Raw genomic sequence first — 21,236 nt, 5'->3', positions numbered from 1 at the left:
TTCAGCTGCTATCACCATAGTTTAATTGCTCGTACCTCTCAGGACTCGGAAATGTTTAGCCTTCAACTTTCCTTTCACTTACAGAAGAGAACCTAGAGAGCCTTAAGCCTACTCAAAGCTAGCTAAAGAGTAAATAGGAAGCAGAAAGACAAAGATACGTCCCTTTCATTCTCTTAATGCGTGTGGCAGTTTCTGCTCAGACCGCAGGCCGTGTCCTGCTTCCCCCTCTTCTTCCGCCCCCAGTCCTGATTTCTCACAGAAGCCTGACACAGACGCACAGAACTTTGGATACATGGGCAGTGCCACTGTGTCAGGCCCGTGTCCCCTTCCCAGGCCCCCCCACCTCCCGCCATCTTCCACGGCAGCAGTGGCTGCACTGCAGTTACCTTTTTCTCTGGGCCCGGTGGGATGACACAGCCCACTCAAGACGCCGTGCTGGGCACAGAGCTACAACCATCAGGGTCTCACCCAAGAAGGAGCTGAGGTTCAGGAGGGTTATAGGAACTAGTCCAAGGTCACATAGCAATTCAGTGAAAATCTCGTGGGGAACACCTGGACCCTGGTCCTGGGCTCTGTCCTTGTGCGGCTGTGACCTCCATGTGCTAGGAGAGCTGTGGCCCACCTCTCTCCCACACTGAGATTTTCCCGAGTGCCGCAGCCCGAGTGGCACGTCCTGGTGAAACCAGCCGGTGGCGGCAGCGTGGCCGTCAGAACTGCCTCTCTTGACTGCCATGCCTCACGTGGCCCAGGCGCTGTACCAGACACTCTGCACGGTCACCTTAGTCACCCCTGGCAGCAGCTCTGGGCGGTGAGAGCACTGCAACTCAGGGAAGTGAAGCAGCAGGGTCTCGCGGTTTGTATGTGCGAACGCTGGGTCCAAACCCAAGCAGCCCACCTTCAGAGCAAGCTTTTAGTTACTTTGCTCCGCAGCCTGGTTTTCACGTCAGGTGGGTGGGCAAAAATACTGTCTTCTTGCCCTTTGGTTCTCGTAGCCAGAGAAAGAACATCTTTGTGGCAGGAACTCAGTAGGAAATGCTCTTCCCACTCCCCTATTGCCCCCACCTCATTGGGCTCATCAGCTACGGTGGGGGTGGCCTGTCCCCTGCCCACGGCAGGTGCCTGGGAAGAGCCTGGACAATCTCCTGATGGAAATGGTCCGCATTTTGGTCAGGGCACTGGCCAAAGTCATTCAATCTCTGACTTTCAGGCTAATGTCAGATTGCAGGAGCTGCATCCCTAATATTTTATGTGACAAGTTATATTTATTATTCACTGTTTTTATGTTCAAGAGTTACTAGGGTATAAATGATCTCATGGTGTAATCTTTAAGTACTAGTATAAATATGCTTTCATTCGAACCTGCAATTGATACCCTGGGTTGTTTCATCCATGATGGTGACAGTTGTCTAGACCGTCCCCAACCCATGCAGTCTCGATTCCCATAACGGGGAACCGGATGTGGGCGGAGCCCCAGCCTCTGACCTGCTGCGGTGTTTGTTGTTCACGTTGTGTGCCGTGATTCGAGTTTTACTGCTGTGTTCGTTTCCTGTTGGCAGACAGTCGCCACAAACCTGCAACAACACCGGTGTATCGTCTGACAGTTCCGCTGGTGGAAAGTCAGGGTGCCAGCAGGGCTGGCTCCTTCTGGAGGCCCTCAGGGACAGCCTGCCTGTCCAGTTGCCCTTTTCAGCTTCTAGAGGCTGCCCCGCGTTCCTTGGCCGGCCACCCCTCCCTGCATCCCTCCCCTCTCTCGTCTCCGTGGTCCCATCTCACGCTGTTGACCGGCTCTAGCGGGTGACTGAGATGTTCTCCCCATCTCCAGATCCGCAATCACAACTGCAGAGTCCCTCTGCTATGGAAGGTGACACCCACAGGTTCTGGGGGGTAGAAACGGGCATCTTCGGAGGGCCATTATTCAAGCTACCTGATACACATTTGCCATGGTTACCTGTATTTCATTTGTATGGGGCTCTACAGTTAGTTCATAGAGGTAAACTAACATCCCCAGTGTCATGAGGAGGAGAACTGGCCTTCAGATCCGGGTTGGACTCTAATACCTGTCTTTTGAACCACTATAGGGTAGGTATTGCCCTCCATTTTTTTAAAGCTCACAGGCATGTGCTTGTAACACACCTGCAACTTTGACCTTATTTGTCTGACGTAGAAACTCAAATTGGCTTGATCACCAGTAGTCTGAGAACAGTTCTGCTGCTGGAGGGGTTGTTCCCCCTTTACAGTTTGCTCAGTAGGTGCAGGATGATGTATGTATGATTATCTTTTTTTTAGATTTTATTTATTTATTTTTAGAGAGGGAAGGGAGAGAGAGAGAGAGAGAGAAACATCAATGTGCGGTTGCTGGGGGCTGTGGCCTGCAACCCAGGCATGTGCTCTGACTGGGAATCGAACCTGCGACACTTTGGTTCGCAGCCCGTGCTCAATCCACTGAGCTACGCCAGCCAGGGCAATGATTATCTTTTTTTATGAAGCAAGTTTTCTGGATTTTGCTAATTCAAAGGAAAACATATTCTATTTTGTTTTCTGCGTGATGTTGGTGCTATAATGCGTAGCACCTGAATCTGAATATTGAATTGATATATTTTAAAAATCATTTGCGTTCCTTTGAGAGCTAATATAATTCCTTTACTTTCAATAGCTATGTTATTTTCTTTATGGAAAGCATAGTAAGTATTCAATATATATATATATGACTGATTAAACTAATAAAGATAGTGCCATTGGGATCAAAAGCAGTTATTAACAATAAACCCACAGTGAGCGGTGGGTCTTGGCTGCAGGTAATGTCTAGAGTCCTGAACGTCATCTGTTCAGCCCTAGCGGGAGGTTTAAGGTGACATCACCAAACAGTGCCTTTCAGAAAGTAACTGTCAGTAATCTTGTACACTATTTAAAGCAGCCAATGTCACAGTATCCGTGCTGCATCACACTTGAACATGGAAGCTTTGTAAACTTGGTAGAGGGGGTTGGGACGGAATTCAAATGAAGGAATTAGTCAAGAGAAGGATATATAAAGACTTCACTGCAGTACTTGGAATTTTCCATCACCAAAATAGAATTCTAAAAAAGCCACATTATCCTTCAGCTCTTTCTTCTAAAATGCAAGGATTGCTGTTGATCGTTTTAACGAAGAATGATTTAGATTTATTGGTGATCATTACTAGTCAGTGCATGTTGTACGTGCTAACACACCTTTCTTCACTGAGGTCCCAGGTATTCCCCTTCTCTCTCTCCAGCTTCATACCTTCCTGGTGATGGAGCTCCTGAACGGGGGCGAGCTGTTCGAGCGCATTAAGAAGAAGAAGCACTTCAGCGAGACGGAAGCCAGCTACATCATGCGGAGGCTGGTGTCCGCCGTGAGCCACATGCATGACGTCGGGGTGGTGCACAGGGACCTGAAGCCCGAGGTACGGCGGGGCGCGCTCCCGCGCCGGTGCGTCCGCGTTGGGACTCGATGTTCCCCAGACCTGTGCGCGCTGTTTTGTCAGCGCTTTCCGCTCAATAGATATTTGGAAATACCATGTTTCTGGGGTTATTTTTTCTATTTCAGTCCAAAGTAAATTTGTCTATTTTTGCCAGCTGATCATCTTGAGGTTATATTTGTAAGTGTGAGAGCCTTTTATGGAAGAAATACTTTATGCGACAGTTGTGGACTAAAAATAGCAGTGGAATTTTTTTGTAGCAGAAAATAATGTCCCTTCTCTATGTATATTATTTTAGAGGGTTTTTTAATGATGTATTTTGAAAGCTTATTTTTCACATTTGTAAGCAAATCGATTAACTAATGAATAGGAATGTTTGTAATTCTGTCCTAAGTATTAAAACACAGAGAATTGTCTTGGTTTAATTATTTATGCCATCTTATATGTGCTTTCCTTTGCTCACACACTATGAGATTTATGGAACTGTGTAGCAGTGTAGGCGCAACAGCTTCTTTATGCCTCTTCCTTGAAAAGGTTAATAAAGAAGGTTCTAACTCTAGAATGATCCTTTTTTAGTATCAAGAAAGTTCCTTCCTTTTAGAAAATCATCAAAATAATAATGAAAATTTAAAAGCAAAACCTTCTGATTTATGAAAGAATAACAATGAATCATCTGTTACCATCTGCAAAATTATACATATTTCTTCCTTAAAATAGACCATTATTTTTAATTACCCATGTGATTCTAATGCATTTTTAAGTACATTTAAAATAATTTACTTGGCGTTAGACCACAAAAGGATATTTCTCAAAAAGCACCATTTTTGGCTTTTATTTAAGTATCTTGGATATTTGGTAGGAAGAGGATGCTTTTTAAAATGGAATTATGTGCATTCAAACATAATCAACTGATTCCTGCAGTATTTAAACTTCAGTCTATGTATTTTCTATTACTGATGTTCACATTACTAGCGGTTAATCAAAAACGAATTTGTTTTATGAACTTGCAACTGTGATAGCTACCCCTCCGCTTCCCTCATCACAGTTCTCGCTCTCCCACGGACACCCACTGAAAGTATGGTGCCCTGTGCATGGAGATTCGTTGGCTATTTTTAAACGTGAAAGCACACCACTTAAATGTTTTCTTGGTAGACAAGGAACAAGCATGTAATTTTTAATTGAAAAGATCTGTTCTGTGGTTATAGAACTCATTTTCACATGTTTTATTCTTTGATAACTGGCCATCTGTCATCTCATGAGTCTCAAATGATGCAACGGTCCTCTCTCAGCAGGATTCAGTTTGCCTTCCTCTTTAACTGATACTCAGTTCTCCGTATTTGTTTTAAAACTTTCCTTTCACGTAGTCATTTGAAATGAAGGCTTGTTGGGTTTTTTAGGACATTCTACAATGATAACCCTAAATCAAAATCTTTTTCGGAGAAATGAAAATGTACCTTTGTACTAACAGTTTCATAAAGAGCTTTTGCTTTGACTTTTAAGTGGCAGAGTGTATTATTTCCAAAGTGAAAATGTGATCCTTTGCCCAGTGATGTAGCATTTTAAGCTCTGATTATGAATCTTTGGGTAGATGTTTCTGTGGCATTCATTTTCTTCGTAGGCAAAATGCCAAATTCTAGGTGAGCATCAGCTAACTTTAGAAGCTGGCTGATGTTCCTATAAGCTGCTTTGTGTTTTTGAAATGGGTTCCCATACTCTTGAACGATTAGGAAAAATTACACGAAATTAGTTTCAAGCAGCAGAGCTTGAGGGGAGAATGCAAGGAGATGACATGGTGGCTCCCTCCCATCCCTGACTGTTGATGCCCTCCTCCACCCCTCTCCTTCAAGGACTGGGATCAAGGAAGTAAGTCCACTGCCATTCTTCCTAGGGACTAGACGGAAGCCGTTTTCGGAGATCTAGTAGCTCGGTGATGGCAGGGACCAGGTGCGCTTGACTCACCGCTCTGCATGCAGCACAGCGCCTGCCCTGCGGAGGGGCTCAGGAGTCACTGGCTGAGACGACACCTGTGCTCCCCGGGTCATGTCTCCCCAGGCCACATCTCCCAAGGTCATGTCTCCCCAGGCCACGTCTCCCAAGGTCATGTCTCCCCAGGTCACGTCTCCCAAGGTCACGTCTCCCCAGGTCACGTCTCCCGGGTCACGTCTCCCAAGTGCACATTCAGGAACCCCACCTGGGATTTCAATTGTGGTGAAGCCTCAAAAACTTTTCAGTTTGGGTTTTTTTTTTGCCTCTGTCACTTTACTTATTTTTAACTTCTGAATCAAAGGCTTAGGAGATTTTTCTTCTTTGTATCGATAAACCTTCTTATGATGCTTTTTTTTTTTTTTTACTCCAGGTAGAATAATATTAGCAAAGCAAGTGATATTGCAGAGCTGGGGAATAATTTAGTGCACATTAAAGGTATAACAGGCTTTGTTAGGATGTCTAAAGACAGTGTAGTCAGATTTACTTTCTGTGGGATGAGCTCGATATGCTAATAAAAATGAAGATTGTGCATCAGTGCAGTTAGCGTTTATCAGGATGTGATCATTACAAAAAGTAGTGCAGTAGAACCCTCGTGATCGAGAAGCCTTAGTGGATGAGCGATTCAGAGTAACAGTGGGTTCTGAATGATAGAGGTATAATATCCATACGCATCAAAAATGTTTAAGTGTTCACTGTTTTGGGAAGAGAGTTCTGAAATGTGTGTCCCCACCGTGTCGTCTCTACTAGGCTGTGCTAAATCGTGTATAACTATTTATCTGTGACTTCGTTCAGTGGACTCATTTATAAAGGCACCTGCCGTACGGCTCTGTGGGACCCTCAGGTGCAGTCATAAATGAGGCGGAATTCTGGTCTCATGGGGATGAAGACCTTGAACTGATCACGCGGAAGCGATGCGTGCCAGGGAGGGGGTGTAAACAGCGCTCCGAGAAATAGATGGAGCCTTGACTGCAGTTTGGTGGCGTGGTTGCGGGGGTCTGTGCATGGAGAGCAGGCTCCCGTGTGCCCTCTGGGAAGGGAGGGAGGTTGGTGGAGGAAGAGGACACAGACGCCGGGTTCCAGAAAAGCGTAGACAGAGGCCCTGGCGTCAGACGAGACAGGGTGCAGTCGAACAGGTTTCCCGTGGCATTGTACAACTGGAGCAATGCAAAAAAATGACAGAGCGGAGAACAGCAGCGCCCTGACACACTGGCGCCCAGCGCGGCCCCTCCTCCTCCTCAGAGCCTCGCCGTGTCTGAATCCGGTGACAGTACATAGTCCATATAAGTGGCATCACCCGGTCCCATGACACTTTAATGAGAGACTGACGTCGGTGTTTGTACCTTGCAGAACTTGTTGTTCACTGATGAAAATGACAATCTGGACATTAAAATCATTGATTTCGGGTTTGCCCGCTTAAAGCCGCCGGACAACCAGCCTCTCAAGACGCCCTGCTTCACCCTGCACTACGCCGCGCCGGAGCTCCTGAACCACAACGGCTACGACGAGTCCTGCGACCTCTGGAGCCTGGGCGTCATCCTGGTGAGTTCTCGTCAGCAGAGCTGTCCCTCCCGTTCCGCCCAGTCCGCTCTCCCAGGTCCCCTGGCCCCCTCTCTCTTTGCCGTCTCCCCTAGATTCCTGAAAAAATGGGCCACATTGGTTCCTTTTCACTCCGAGGCCTAACAGAAGACTGTTTCCCTTTCTTAGAATTTGCCCTGGAGAAAATGCAGGAATTTGGGTTTCCGTTTACTTAGAAATATTCAAGGCAGCTGTGTTTTATGTAAATAAGAGTTATATATATTTTTTTTAAGAATAGTGTATTTTCAAAAGCTATGCATACTATAGTGTGAAAATAGCCAGTGACTAAATAGAAAGACATCACAAATATATTCTTTCAGGTGTTGAGACCAAAACTGTAACTAAAGAATATCAGTTAGGATAAATTAACAAACTAATAGATAAAATTAGGAATGTTTATAGTAACTCATAGTGATTGCGGTAAGCAGGCTTTTCACAAAACGTCCTTGGCTACAGTGATCAGAAACAGAACATTAAGCTAGCAAAATCTCGGTGTGCTTTTTCTCAAAATAGCTTTACTTTTCATGCATGTAATTTGTAATGCATCATCTTAGAGAGATATTTTCAGACAATATAGAAAGAAGAAGATAATAGTATCACTCATAACCTCACCATACACAGGTGATGCTGTGTAAGCTCTCCCACTCCCTCCCCTGCCCCCACCATATTGTAGATTGCTTATAAGTTTTTTTCTGCATAATATGCATATATACTTGGGTTTTTAAGAAAAATGAGAGTATAGCCCTGGCTGATGTGGCTCAGTAGATTGAGTGCTGGCTTGCGAACCAAAGGGTCAGTGGTTCAATTCCCAGTCAGGGCACATGCCTGGCCTGCAACCCAGGCCCCCGCCTGGGGGCGTGTGAGACCAGTTGGTATCTCACACACTGATGTTTGTCTCCCTCTCTTTCTCTGTCCCTTCCCATCTCTCTAAAAATAAACAAAACCTTTTTAAGAAATGAGATTATAGTATGCTCATACACGTGGCTTGAGTCCCAGAAGTTCACTTAACCATTTACAGATGAGACGTTAGCATTTTCCAGTTTTTCACTGATTTTCAACTATACAAATCAATATTTTTATATATGTGCTCATATTTGTCTCATTATTTGTTTAGAGTAATTTCTAGGGGAAGGGTATATACATCTTTATTTTGAAATCTGTGCCCAGGTTCCCTTCTGGGGGGGTTTCATATCATGTTCTCATGAACTGTATGCAAACCCGTGGGAGACCGTCATTTAGCCGTAGATACTTCCGCCGTCGCCCCTTGCGCGCGTGTCTGTGATGAGTGTTGTCCGAGCAGGTTCTCGGGCACGTGGGCCTTCGTACTTCCTGTTTTGGGCATCTGTCTATGGGCTTTGCCCACGTTCCTCTGGGAGCTTCTTGTCGAAGTTTAAAGCTCTGTTAAGGATTTTAAGCCTTTGCCTGCCATTAATATTGGAAATGTTTTTTTCTGGCTTGTCATTTGTTTGAAACTTTTATAGTAATATGGGATTTTAATTTTGTTATTAGAGGGGTTTAAATAGAAGAGTTTTCTTTCTGTGTGCAGTAAGATCTGTCGGTCTGTGCCTGCGCGGTGCCCGGGGACGATGTCAGCCCGCCGGTCCGCCCCGAGATGAGGGAAGCCCTCTCCTGAATGCGCCTCGAGGATTATGCTTCGTTTCTGCGCTTTACTCTGCACTCCATCTGGGGTTTATTTTGGTGTCAGCATGTTTTTTCTTAGGGGCTAGCCAGGCGTTCCTGCAGGACGGATCCTCTTTTCACTTTAAGCTTTATTTGGTTTCCATTTTAGTAATTTTTAAGTCATCGTTTATAATTTCCCAACTAAAATTACATATTTATGAATCAGATTTTTAAAATAAAAATAAACAACTAACTTCTGTAGATTTGAGAGTTTTATTTAAGGACTTTAAAACATTAGTAGCACTCTCCTGAAAAAAATAGGTCTAAATAAAAAAAAGAGCCTTTTGTTTCTTTAAATAATACAAGATTACCCCTTATAAAAGAACCCTTCCTTTAAATATAAGCCAGTTATAACCGTTATCCTTTTTAAGGTTTCAGGGGAGCGTCTTTGACGTGCAGGCAGGTGTGTGCAGGCAGGTGTGTGCAGGCAGGTGTGCGCGAGCTTCCGGTGCCAGAGCCGTGGGAGTCACTGCGTGTGGTGGGATGGGTGGACACCGTGCTTGTCTCCGGGTCCAGCTGTCATGTTTTCAGGAGAAATGGGGGACAGAGAGCCGGCGAAACGATACCACAGGAGCACAGTCACAGTAGCCCAACTCTGTGAAGCTCTGCAGGGCAAGCAACCCAGGTCCCAGCCAGTAAATGATGAGAAAACATACTAGTGGGAACCTATAGATTAAAAGACACTTCAGAAACAGTGTTTGCGTTTAACTTGAATTCCGATTCAAGCAAATTCTCATTTCAATTCTATTTATTAAGTTCAAACTAAATTACTAAGTCATGCAGATGTAATTATAATACACAACACATATAACTCAATTGGGGAAATTTGAATAGTGATTGAATATTATATTATATGAAGGAATTACTGCTAATATTTTTTTAGGTGGATAATGGTGTCGTGGTTGTGGTTTTTAAAAATCCTTGCCTTTTAGAGATACATAATGAAATGCAGGCGAAAAATAAAGTGAGCCATTAAACTGTCAAGAAAAAAGAGTTCTTTGCAAATGTTCCCAGATAGATGAATGATTATTACCAGAGGATCTAGATACAAAGCCTGAATTATCCCACAGAAAGCCCAAAATTTATTTGGAGCCTCCTGATTTGCCTTAGAAATCTGTGGTCTTAGAATTCTTTTGCATGTTGCATCTAGCACACACTAATGTGGATATTTTAATATGAAATTAATGATACTACCCTCACGGAATAAAACAAACACATCAGGGAGATGCATCACGTAGTATCATGTAGCTTTGATTATATCCAGTGCACCTCGTGGGTGTGGGGTCCCCAGCGGGACACCCAGGACTTTAAGTGACATGGAGCTCCCACACCACCTGAGTCCGCTCGGGGCTGCCGCAGTGAGTGCGTGCGTGGCTGAACAACAGACGTGTATCTTCTTACAGCCCTGGGGGCTGGGGAGTCCGCTGTGAGGGGGCCAGCGTGGTGGCGTTCTTACGTGCCCTTCCCTCTCGTACTTGGAGAGAGAGTGAGCAAGCCCCCTGGTGTGTCTTTTGGCAGGGACACTAGTCCCGGCCGACTGGGGCCCCACCCCTGCGTTGCTGGAGCCCCCACAGCACAGTCGGGCCTGCCGGGTCTTGTGGCCTCAGTGGCAAGACAGTTTCTGTTAGGGCTTGAACTTCCGACAAAACCCTCCTTACTCTGGGCCTCGCTTGGAGCCGCGTCACCGGACGGAAGGACCGGAGCAGTATTCTCAGCCGCAGGGCGTGCCTCTGCCCGAACCCAGGGAAGCCCACTGAGCCCCGCGTTTCTTTTCTTTCTAGCGGGACGAGGTGCAGCAGTCTGTCTTTCAGAGGGGGACATCTCTGTGCCCCACCATTGGTGCTCTGAACTCTTCACCAGGGTGACAGTCCCCCGAATGTTTGTAGTTCACCTCCCCCCCGGCATGCGTGTGTCTTACAGGGACCTAGTTTCCGCTCACCAGGTCTCACCTGGTGAAAACATCAGTACAGGGAACGCGCGGGGGTTCCAGAGCATGTCAGGATGGCCAGGGCCCCGCAGGCTAGGCTAACAGAGCAGGGAAGTCAGCACAGCTCTCGGGTGGGGCAGTGAGTGCTGCCCTGGCCCTGTGCTCTGACCTGTCCCACCGAAGGGAGCCAGGAAGCATGCGACAACCCCAGGAGCAGGTGCTCATCAGTGCCGGAGCCGCGCCGACTCCTGCCACACTCAGCATGGCAGCTGACCCCTGCCGGACTGTTTTAGCCATGGGCTGCAGTTCCTGTGGTGTGTACACTGTCCCCGTTTCAGTTCCCCCCCCTCCTCCTCCTCCTCGCAGACTGTGCTCCTTAGTGACGCCATTGTGTATAAGCTTTTGCTGTAGACTCTGCTTTCTGAGGAGCCCAGGGGTAGTTGGTGCCAGCAGTGACTGAGGAAGCAGACCTTAGGAGGGGCTTTGAAGTTGCGCTTCTCCACCCCACCCTCCTCTCCACCCCACCTTCCGTAGGGAATGGGGGTCCCTACCGCCATCCAGCCAGAGGAAGAGGAGGAAGGGGTAAACAGGGCGAGGCTGGGACGGAGAGCGGGTGTGTGAGTGAGCTGCCTACTGCTTGCTACCAAGCGCGGCGGATCGCTTGGTCTAGTTAGTGTTATTTTACAGGCCTAGGAGAGTGAGCTGATCTGCCCGAGCTAGTCAATAAAAAGGCACTTGTCTGAAGCCGGGATTGTCCGACCATCGAGCTCGTTTCTCCCCCTCTGTACCACATGCCTCCTCTCTGCGGTAGTGATGACGGAGGACAGAGACCCTGGTCAGATGGGAGGCGCTGGGCCGCTGAAGAGAGCAGACGGCATTCTAGGGAGATGTAGTAGCCTGCGCGAAGTCGGGGGGGGCAGAAGAACCACTGGCAGGGAAAGTGGGGCTGGAGCCCGGGAACCCCGGGAACCCTGGGAACCCCGGGAGCCGGGGCCCTGGGGGCAGCTGTCGGGGGGCGGTGAAGGCGTTCGCACAGGGGCGTGTCGGGTGCGTGTCCGGAGCATGAATGTGACTCTGTGTCTGCCTGAAGGACAGCGGAGAGAAGGCACGCAGAAGGCGCAGGCAGAGACGGGGGTCCGTTAGGGGACTGCCGAGAGGAAAGGGGGGGGAGCAGTCTCCCCTACCCCGAGGACTCGTTCAGCCCGATCCAGCTGCAGCCTCCCTTCCTCCGTACCGAGGATTTAGGAGGTTTGGGGCTCTTTGCAGTTGTCTTTGTTCTACAGACGTTCTAGCATTTCCCCCTTTAGAACAAACATTTTTCTCATTATGTTGCTTGAAATTCGAAACAGGTTTCTTCTCCTTGCCTTCTGTTTTCAGACTCTCCAATTTCATGAGTATAGTCTTTATTCTTCTCAGGCACAACTTTCTTTTTCAGAAAGTCCAGATTCGCCCAAAGCTGCCCAGTCTCAGGTAACCTGGGAGGGTCGAGTTTCTCCTCTCCGTCAGTGTGTCAGCCCCGCATCTCCCGTCCTCCTTACTCGGGCTGTGTAGGCCGCCTACCGGATCGTATCTCTTGGTTTTCCTTTTTTATGTTATTTGTCTTATCCTGCCTGGGAATCCCCATCTTTTCTGAGAGCCATTGTGTAAGAGCTGCTTCCCCGTCTCTGCCGTCATGAGTGCGCACCTGCCTGTCTGACAAGTGACCAGAAAAGAACAGTGGCATATCCCTCCTAGGTCCCTGGGGTGCCTCCGCGGCTCTGTGGGTGCCACTCAGGGCTGGGGTTGACACGGAGACGCTGCCGCCCTCTGCGGCCCTTCCTCACTAACACCGCCTGCACCCTCCTCTCCGCACGCACGCACGCGGGTCTCTCCGGTCTGCGCACAGATGCTCCTTCCTGACCCCCAGCCCCACCTCCCCCTCCGCCGGGGTGAAGGGTCGCTTTCAAAGATCCAGCCTCTGCAACGAAGACAAGCCTCGGCTTCTGGTTTCTCTGTTGACTCTTTAAAACCTTCCATGTAAAAATCCCAAACCCGCGGCTACAGTGAAATAAGGTGACCGCAGAGAAGTCATTGTATTTGACACAATGAGAAAAAAATAAAAGTGGGGATAATAATGAACAAAATAAAGAAGGGAGGCCTACATAAAATTTTTTTTAAAGTTATTATCCACAGGTACTATCCTAAGGAAATGATGTGTGGAATCGGATAGAAAAAATAGTTATTCAGGGATTCTTTTGTCTTTAGGTTTCTTTAACCTTAATACCATCTTGTTGAAACAGCTGGATTTCCCCCTTTTTTTATTCTTGTTCTGAATAGTTATTAAAATGGTTTTAAATCTTGATATCAGAATAAGCCATTCCTTTTTATTTACAACTCTTTGAAATGTGTTGATTGTTTCAGTGATAGGAGCCACTCAATCTTTTAAGCCTAATAATGCTAATCATCATAAACCATTGAACGAAACACTGTGTTCTGTTTCCTTTTTTTCCTTGGCAGTATACAATGTTGTCTGGGCAAGTTCCATTCCAGTCTCATGACAAAAGTTTGACGTGTACCAGTGCAGTGGAAATCATGAAGAAAATTAAAAAGGGAGATTTCTCCTTTGAAGGAGAAGCCTGGAAGAATGTATCCCAAGAAGCTAAAGATTTGATCCAAGGTAAGATTCTAAGAAAACTGAACATTTTGTGTGATGTGCAGGGATCGAGGCGGGTCCATGCCATCTCCCGCGTTTGTTTGTTTGTTAGTTACTTGAGGAATCCCTGTGTTCCGAAACGTGTCCAGGCCACTGTGTTGAGCCTTTTCTTCTTCCAGAACATTCTCTCTCCATCTTCCTGCCCACAGTTATCCCATGAACTAGCACTTAGAGCCACCTTCACCCCAGCCTGACACCTCCAAATGGAACCCAGACCTCTTTACCCTCCTTCCCCCAAACACGCACCGCCTCCTGCCTCCCCCTTTCACTCTGCCGGCCACCACACCGGCTCCCCGCCCTCCCGGCCTTCCACAGCCAGTACCTGGTCCTGCAGGTTTGGCATTCCTCTTCGTCGTCCCCGCCCGCCCCATTCCCACGGCTGCCACCTTAGCCCCTGTCACCGTGTCTCTCCTAAGATCCTACAACATCCTTTCAGCTTGCCTCCCGTCCTCTGACTCTACCTGTGCATCCTCGGTCGGCCGAGTGACTTCCTGTTGTCCAAATACGCTCATGCCTCTCTTCTGTTAAAGTTCTTCAGAGAGTCCGTTAACTCGGGTCAGACTCCCGAGCATTCAAAGTTCAAGGCCCTTCATGACCTGACCCTGCCTGCCTCTGCTTGGTGTCACCCTCCCTCTGCCACGGCGGAACTCCTGAGTTCCTCCATGGTGCTGCGCTTCCGTTCTGTCTTCCTGCGTGCCTGTCCACGTGCTCTTCTGGGTCCCTGGGCACCCTCATCCCGAGTCCACTCCGTTCATCCCCCGGGACTCATCTTCTGGGCGCTTTCCAGGGTGCCCGCACTCCCTAGATCTGGCCCTCCCCTGAGCCACCAGCACATGGCGCCTGTGGATTCTGCTGTTGCCCTTGTCCCCTGGTGACACGACAGCTGGGGTTTTGTCTGTGTCTCCTCACAGCTCCCCTCTGAGCCTCCATCCCCATTTCTCCAGGCCTCGCTGCACTCCCCGACCGAGAGAGAGTGACAGTACATGAATGCACCAGGTCTAGGCACTCCTTCCTCGCTTGGAGGTCACCCTGTCACCCCTGGGAGTCTGGGCTGGGGCGGTTCCCTTCTCCGGACTGAGAAGTCCGTTAGCCTGCGGCCTCCTGGAAGTAGGCTGTCGTGGGCTTTTTCAGTAGCATCCCGTCTTCACTAGGGATTTAAATGCGTGCGGAAAGGTAATTATTTTTGTTGGAGGTCGAAGCCTTGGAGAAACCGTCATGTCACGTGAACATAATTGGAATTTGTGTCTGAGGCTGATTTTAAACTGTGTGTGAAATGGCAGGTTATAAAATAAAAAATTCTCGTTTATTCCCACAGGACTTCTCACAGTTGATCCAAATAAAAGGCTTAAAATGTCTGGCCTGAGATACAACGAGTGGCTGCAGGACGGCAGTCAGCTGTCCTCCAATCCCCTGATGACTCCCGACATCCTGGGCTCTTCCGGGGCTGCCGTGCACACCTGCGTGAAGGCGACCTTCCACGTAAGCGCCCGCGCTCCGTGCGCGCAGGGGGTTTGGAGAGGACAGTCAGAGGCTCCGTAACCTTGGAGACGCACTCTTAGCGATGCACTTAAGATAATGTGTTCTTTTCATGTTAGCTGTGCTTTTATAAATCCCACCATCGTGTAATCACGTTTATAAACAGAAGGCGCGTGGGGGACCAGAGTCACTGCTGACCCACGGTCTTCGCACTCGACATTCAGAATGAGTTTGTGAGATACGGCAGTATCTGATATTCGAAGAGTTGAAGGTATTCTGTAGGCCATGAACACCATGTGCACAAAAACATTAGAACTTTTTCCTCTTCAATAAGCTAAATCATTTTCTTTAAAACCTGTAAGTGAACATGAGGAACTAAGGCGCGTGTGAAAGTTTGTCCATTCCGCAACCATTTCGTGCCTCATCCGCTCTGGAGGCCGTAGGGGCCAGGCAGTAACTCCTGTGGCAGCGGGCATTGACTGCGTGGCCGAGAGGCTGAGGCACACGGCAGCGGCTGCACGCTGTGCACGCAGACGCAGAGGTGTTAACACGGTTGTCTGAGCAGCAGATGAGAGAAGGAGAACGAAATGGCCTCTGAAGGGATTACCTTGAGAAAGGAAGGCGTGTCTCGCCTCTTAGCTGCAGAAATTGATTAAAAAGTTAATGAACCAGGACGTGGTGAGGTGTAAAGGGATTAACTGCAAGAATGTGTAGCAGATGATCCAAATCTTCTGTGACACATGATGCAAGGTTGCCAGGGGCAACAGCAGTGATGCCTAAGCCCGAGTCTAAGAAAAGGAAAGACAGGCTGCTGTGAGCTGAAAGCCGGCCCGAGTGGCTCGTAGACCTGATCTTCTCTGTGTGCGCTGAGTGGCCCAGATACACCCAGTTGCATTGACTGGGAAGTGGAGAGCAGGGGCCGGTCATGGGTTGACTCTGCTGTGTGTTAGGACTTTGTGGTGAGAATTTTAAATCCTGGACACAGAACTAGTAAGTAGTGGGGGTGGGGGTGGACCGTTGACAGTCTCTAGGAATTCCCAGCAAGCCAGTGTTTTTTCTTGAGAGGTAGCACCAACTCCGCGTGACGGATTGGAATAGTTACTCGCTCCCGTTGGCTCCTATTGGCTCAATAGTTGGTTCAGTTAGGCCGCATCCGCAGAAACCTTCCCGTGAACCGCTGCACCCCTCAGGGAGCGTGGATACAAGGGTGTGTAGGACTGTGTTCCCCAGACCACTGGGAGCTGCGGTTGACATCCCCACGTTGTCTTCTGTACGTCGTAATTGCCACGACATCCTCAATCCTTTCTCCTTCATCACTGTTCCCTCTCTTCTCCCCCAGGCCTTTAACAAATACAAGAGGGAGGGGTTTTGCCTTCAGAACGTGGACAAGGCCCCCCTGGCGAAGAGGAGGAAGATGAAGAAGACCAGCACCAGCACGGAGACGCGCAGCAGCTCCAGCGAGAGCTCCCATTCCTCCTCCTCCCACTCTCACGGGAAGACCACCCCCACAAAGACGCTGCAGCCCAGCAACCCCGCCGACAGCAATAACCCCGAGACCCTCTTCCAGTTCTCGGACTGAAGAGCGCAGGAGCGGCCGGAGTGTGACTGACCGTGAGCCCCGGCCCTGCTGGTCGATGCCTGCGGTGATGGGTTTTGCGCTTTTGCAGACGAGGCCCCCCGGTCTCATTGGAATCTGCCTCTTAGGGAATGTTTTCAGGAGAACCCAGCTGGCTGTCCTTGTCCCAAAGCACTGGACAGAGAATGTTACTGTGAATCCAGCACATGTCACGCTGTGGAGCGGCCTAGTGTCATGCCCGCGGGACGATTCTGGAAAGAGCAGAGGCCCCGCACATTGAACGAGGACCGGGTCAACCTGCACCACTTCGGGCCGGTCACGGGCTTCCCAGACGTCCGCCGCCAAGAGCCACGCCCACTGTGCCCACGGCGCCTTTTGCTGTGCCTCGTGGATGATGTGGGTTTGAGGAGATCCGCGCCCTGCGAACTGTGACTTGCCCGAGCAAAACGTCTGTGTTTGGAAAGACTCCCTGATGGGTTTTATGTGTGGCGTGCACTTACTTCATGAGAGAGGATTTTAACTTATTGCTGTTTCCTGGTTACATATGATGATAACCTGCTCTCATTAACCTTTTCTAGACAGCGAACGAAGAGCTGCAAGGACTTAGGGTCCCAGGCTCCATCCTCGGGGCCCATCTGAGATGCATGCTAAGCTACATATGTTTTTAATTTTGCACTGCTCTTTCCCGGCGATTTGTTTTTAACGGTTATTGCAGAACATTAAGGTACAATGTCTCTGTTTTTAAGTTATATTGCACTTTATAAAAGAATACGAATAAAGCAAACTATTTTGTAAAGTGCACTGTTTAAAGCATATGTACTGTATTTTTGCCATTTTCTTTTCTATTATCTACTTTAAATTTGTCCTCGCATCCCCCTTCTACTTCGTTTGCAACAAGTAGAATAATGGTCCGTGTGGCGTGACGTCATCATTAGCCACCGCGGCGCCGGCGCGAGGAAAACCTAAAGGGAAATTCTAGGGAACACTGTGCTTCGTATTTGTACACTGTGTTGTGCTGCAGTGAGGCGTTGCCTCCTGGAGCCAGGTATCATGTACATAATATTTTAGAGTCATAACTACGCGACCTGTTTGGAAATTTTCCTGTTCAATTTTCAATCCAGTAAGCAGATTTTATAAACTTATGCAGAGCACTTTTATTGCTCAAAAGTTCTGAATTCATACAGAAAACAAGTGCTATGTGATGAAGACCTTTCACTGGAAGACAGCTGCATTTAAAAACATGATCAATTCATTTTCTATGCAAAAAGACGCGGTAGGATTTGTATGTTAGATCTTCTTTCAAAGCCATCACACAAAACGTTAGGACTGCGAAGGGTGATCTTTGCTATATGTTTACAGGAATCACACTTCAAGAGCTAGCGCCCGACATGTTTTATCTTCCCGTTTTTGTTCGTGGTGACGTCTGGAGCATTCGTTTGGAATTTGGGCATGATACTTATTTATTCGTTTCTTGAGACGATGCAGCATTAATTTCAACCAGTTATGAATACTAAAAATAATTGCACTCTATGTAATAGTAGTATATTTATTGCTAAATCCATGTATATATGAATAGCACAGGCAACAAAAATGGCAAATATTAAAATATTTTCAAAATACCGTTTTATCTCGTGCAGACATTTGTCCACGGTGGTCGTTGGAAATAACTGCGTGCCCTTTCTGGCGGCCCCGAGGGCCGCGCGCCTCCCGTTCAGCGGGTCGCGCTGCCAGGTCCCCGTCCTCCCTGGTCGTGCTGGGGGTTCCGTGATCTGCGGAATCGCATGCTCGTTCACAGCGCGCGGTTCTGTCAGGCACAGATTCGTAGCGATTAAGGAAATGTCCGTTGATGTCTGCAGTTACGTTGACTATGTGTTTGGAAATGTGTAAGTGAGCGCTTCAAGTCATTGCTTCCAGTAGAAAATACTAGTTATGAGAGATAAATTAAAAGGATTTTATGACTAATGAGAAATGATCCAGAAAAGTGATCCATATACCGTAACGATTGATGATGTAATTGACTCATTGTGAATATTGAACATTAATGGGTTTTAGCTTCACCTTCCTTCCCTCCTCTTCTGGAGGACTTGACGGAAAATGAAATAAGACAGAAAATGAAATAAGACGGAAAATGAAATAAGACGTCAGGCAGAGGAAGAAGAGGAAGGAAAGGGAAGGGTGATTCATCAACTGATAAGCGTCCCTGAAGAATCTAGAATGCATGGGCTTCTGAGAAGAGCTCAGAACACACTCAGGGTGGAGGCCTCCCGTCCAGTGCGTCATCCTCATCCTCATCCTCACCCTCCCTGCAAACACCAGGGCGGCCACACCCCACGCCGAGTTGGCGGCAGTCAAGTTGAATGCAGGTGGTTAGTGTGCAGTGAAATGCACTGTAAAATTCACAGAAGTTTTTATTTAGTCACATCGAAATTGAACTGAAAGGTACTTCATGTGACACTGTTACATGGAAGGGCTTTTTTGGTATTAGGAGTAAAACAGAAGTAGATCTAAGAACAACAAATATATACATTTAATTCTCTCTGTCGCAGCTTTGGAGATAGCGTCAAAGCATCCCTTCTGTTCTCACTGACTTTATTGTACGTAGTTCTCATACCACCATAAACCCTGGCTCGTATCGTATCTTTTTTTTTTTTTAATCATTGTTCAAATACAGTTTTCTCCTTTTTACTCCCAATCCAGTCCCCCCTCCCACCCTCCCCACTTCCCTCCCATTACCACCCTCCCCTTAGTCTATGACCATGTGTCCTTTAAGTTTGTTCCTGTGAACCCTTCCCACTGTCCCCTGAAATTCCCTCTTCTCTCCCCTCCGGTCACCGTCAGCCTGTCCTCTATTTCAGTGTCTTTGGCTATATTTTGCTTGTTTGTTTGTTTTGTTATTTAGGTTCCTGTTAAAGGGGAGATCATATGGTATTTGTCTTTTACCACCTGGCTTATTTTGCTTAGCATAATGTTTTCCAGCTCCATCCACGCAGTTGCAAAGGGTAGGAGCTCCTTCTTTCTTTCTGCTGCATAGAATTCCATTGTGTAAATGTACCATAGTTTTTTGATCCATTCATTTACTGATGGGCATCTTGGTTGCTTCCAGCATCTAGCTATTGTAAATTGTGCTGCTATGAACATTGGGGTGCATAGGTTCTTTTGAATTGGTGGTTTATCTTTTGTAACTGTGTGGCTAATTCAGAGGCCAGATTAAGAAAAGGGAAGCAATGGAGGGAAGACATTTTGAAAGACCAGTTTCTTCTAATTGCTGTACTGGATTCTATGGCTGAGTAAGTTAAATTAGCTATTTTGAAATTCATTAACTCTTCCAAACCTCTATAAAATAATAAATTGCTGAACCACTGGAACAGAAAATCAAATTCCCTGAGTTAATTTCACCATGCTTGTTTGTCTTAGAGTTGCAGATTCGTTTACCCCTGAAAACTGCCCTTTCGTATTGTCTATACTGCTGATTTCTTCAGTAACTGTGCAAATGGCTACATTTTAAATATAAGGTAAGTTATTTTATTTTAAAGAAGCTTATTAAGATAGCAGTGACTTTGAAATAAGGGAGTTCCTTTTGTATCTCATTTGTTAAAAATATGTTCTCAAATACTTTATAAAAGTGCACAATTTATTGTCTACTTGTTCACCTTGCCCTCATTTCAAATACCTGTTATTGTCTTATTTATTAAAATTAGCATATCTCACAGTGGTGGAAATTTCTAACTTACTGGCCCTATACATGCCTTAGACTGCTTGATTATTTGGGGGAGGGGGGGTTGTGTTATCACACTTCTAATGTTCTTTAAGATCTAAGTGGAAAAGTTAAGTTCTGATATACAACTTTTACTATATCAAAATAATTGTCTTATAGATGAATTATTACAACATAATGGAATATCTTAGAATGTATGACTTGGCCTTTCATTAATACCCCCCACATGAACATCCATCTTCATTTGATGCCTTTTTTATCCTAAAATGAATGTTGCACGCTGTAATGAAATTCAGAATTTACATGTGAGTGATTACAAAACTGAAAGAGTAGAAAAGTAATCATAAGGTAGCAGGAAGTATTCATCAAGTAAACATTTTAAGTATAATATACCCGAAGAATATAGCTGCTACAGCAACATAAAGGTTTTATTCTGTCTTGTTAAGTGACTTCACTCCAAATTGTGATCTTCCTTAGAGGGAATACTTTCCTTAAGCATAGTTATTTAAATTCTGTTTATATGGGGGGCTGTCATTTCAAGGGACAATGATTTGCATCTTGAAGACATTGGTTCACCTCATTTTAGTTCTCATCTTCAGCATTTCTTACCTCTGGGCTTTCAAGGTATTTTTCTTCTGTGCCCCTTTCTGTGTGAGTCCAGCTTCCGGTTACACGATTAAGTCATTGGAGCGTCCCTTCCCCAAGGCCATTGTCCACCTTTTAGTTTATGAATGCATGGATTCAGTGAGTGCCAGTATTCCACATTCTGCCACTATTGGACTCAGAAGGGGCAAGAAAAGTGGCTCCCGAGTGTAACCTGTCTGGGCTTCTTCACACGAGTGCGAAACGGGCACCGTGGATGGCCAGTGACGTCCTTTCAGTCCTTACTTACGACCACGTGGTGAAACGTGTATTTAGGGGGAGACTTGGATTTAAAAGACAGGACTCTCGGCGGTGATCCATCAGGCTTCATTTCCCTGCTGTGTGTCTGTGGGGATCGGTGGAAGGGCACGTGCTATTTCTGCAGTTAGCACGCTGCTTGGGGTACCGCAAGGAGTGAGCCTCCAGATCGGTTGAGTTAGCGTTTCACTCAACAACTGTTCTCCAGACACAGGAGGCTGGGAGGAGCTCACCAGGACGTGTTCCCGTGGTTCCCTTCCATTGCATCCACC

General features: G+C 47.0%; 1 protein-coding gene across 1 annotated transcript in view; it reads left to right on the top strand.

Annotated features, from left to right (window-relative positions):
• RPS6KA5 (ribosomal protein S6 kinase A5) overlaps positions 1–17,968 on the top strand; it is a 128,009-nt gene extending 110,041 nt beyond the window's left edge. Inside the window, exons 13-17 of the mRNA XM_045823281.1 lie at positions 3,252–3,422; positions 6,771–6,962; positions 13,102–13,261; positions 14,613–14,776; positions 16,113–17,968. Of these exons, the coding sequence (XP_045679237.1) occupies positions 3,252–3,422; positions 6,771–6,962; positions 13,102–13,261; positions 14,613–14,776; positions 16,113–16,352 (927 nt within the window). The 3' untranslated portion in view covers positions 16,353–17,968. The remainder of the gene's footprint in view (positions 1–3,251; positions 3,423–6,770; positions 6,963–13,101; positions 13,262–14,612; positions 14,777–16,112) is intronic.
• Positions 17,969–21,236: the final 3,268 nt, after the last annotated feature.

Source organism: Phyllostomus hastatus, unplaced genomic scaffold (assembly GCF_019186645.2).
Source record: "Phyllostomus hastatus isolate PE091 unplaced genomic scaffold, TTU_PhHast_1.1 phas_scaffold_501, whole genome shotgun sequence".
In the NCBI taxonomy this organism is placed as follows: domain Eukaryota; kingdom Metazoa; phylum Chordata; class Mammalia; order Chiroptera; family Phyllostomidae; genus Phyllostomus; species Phyllostomus hastatus.
The sequence above is the reverse complement of the archived record's forward strand: the minus strand, read 5'-3'. Positions and strand labels throughout refer to the sequence as shown.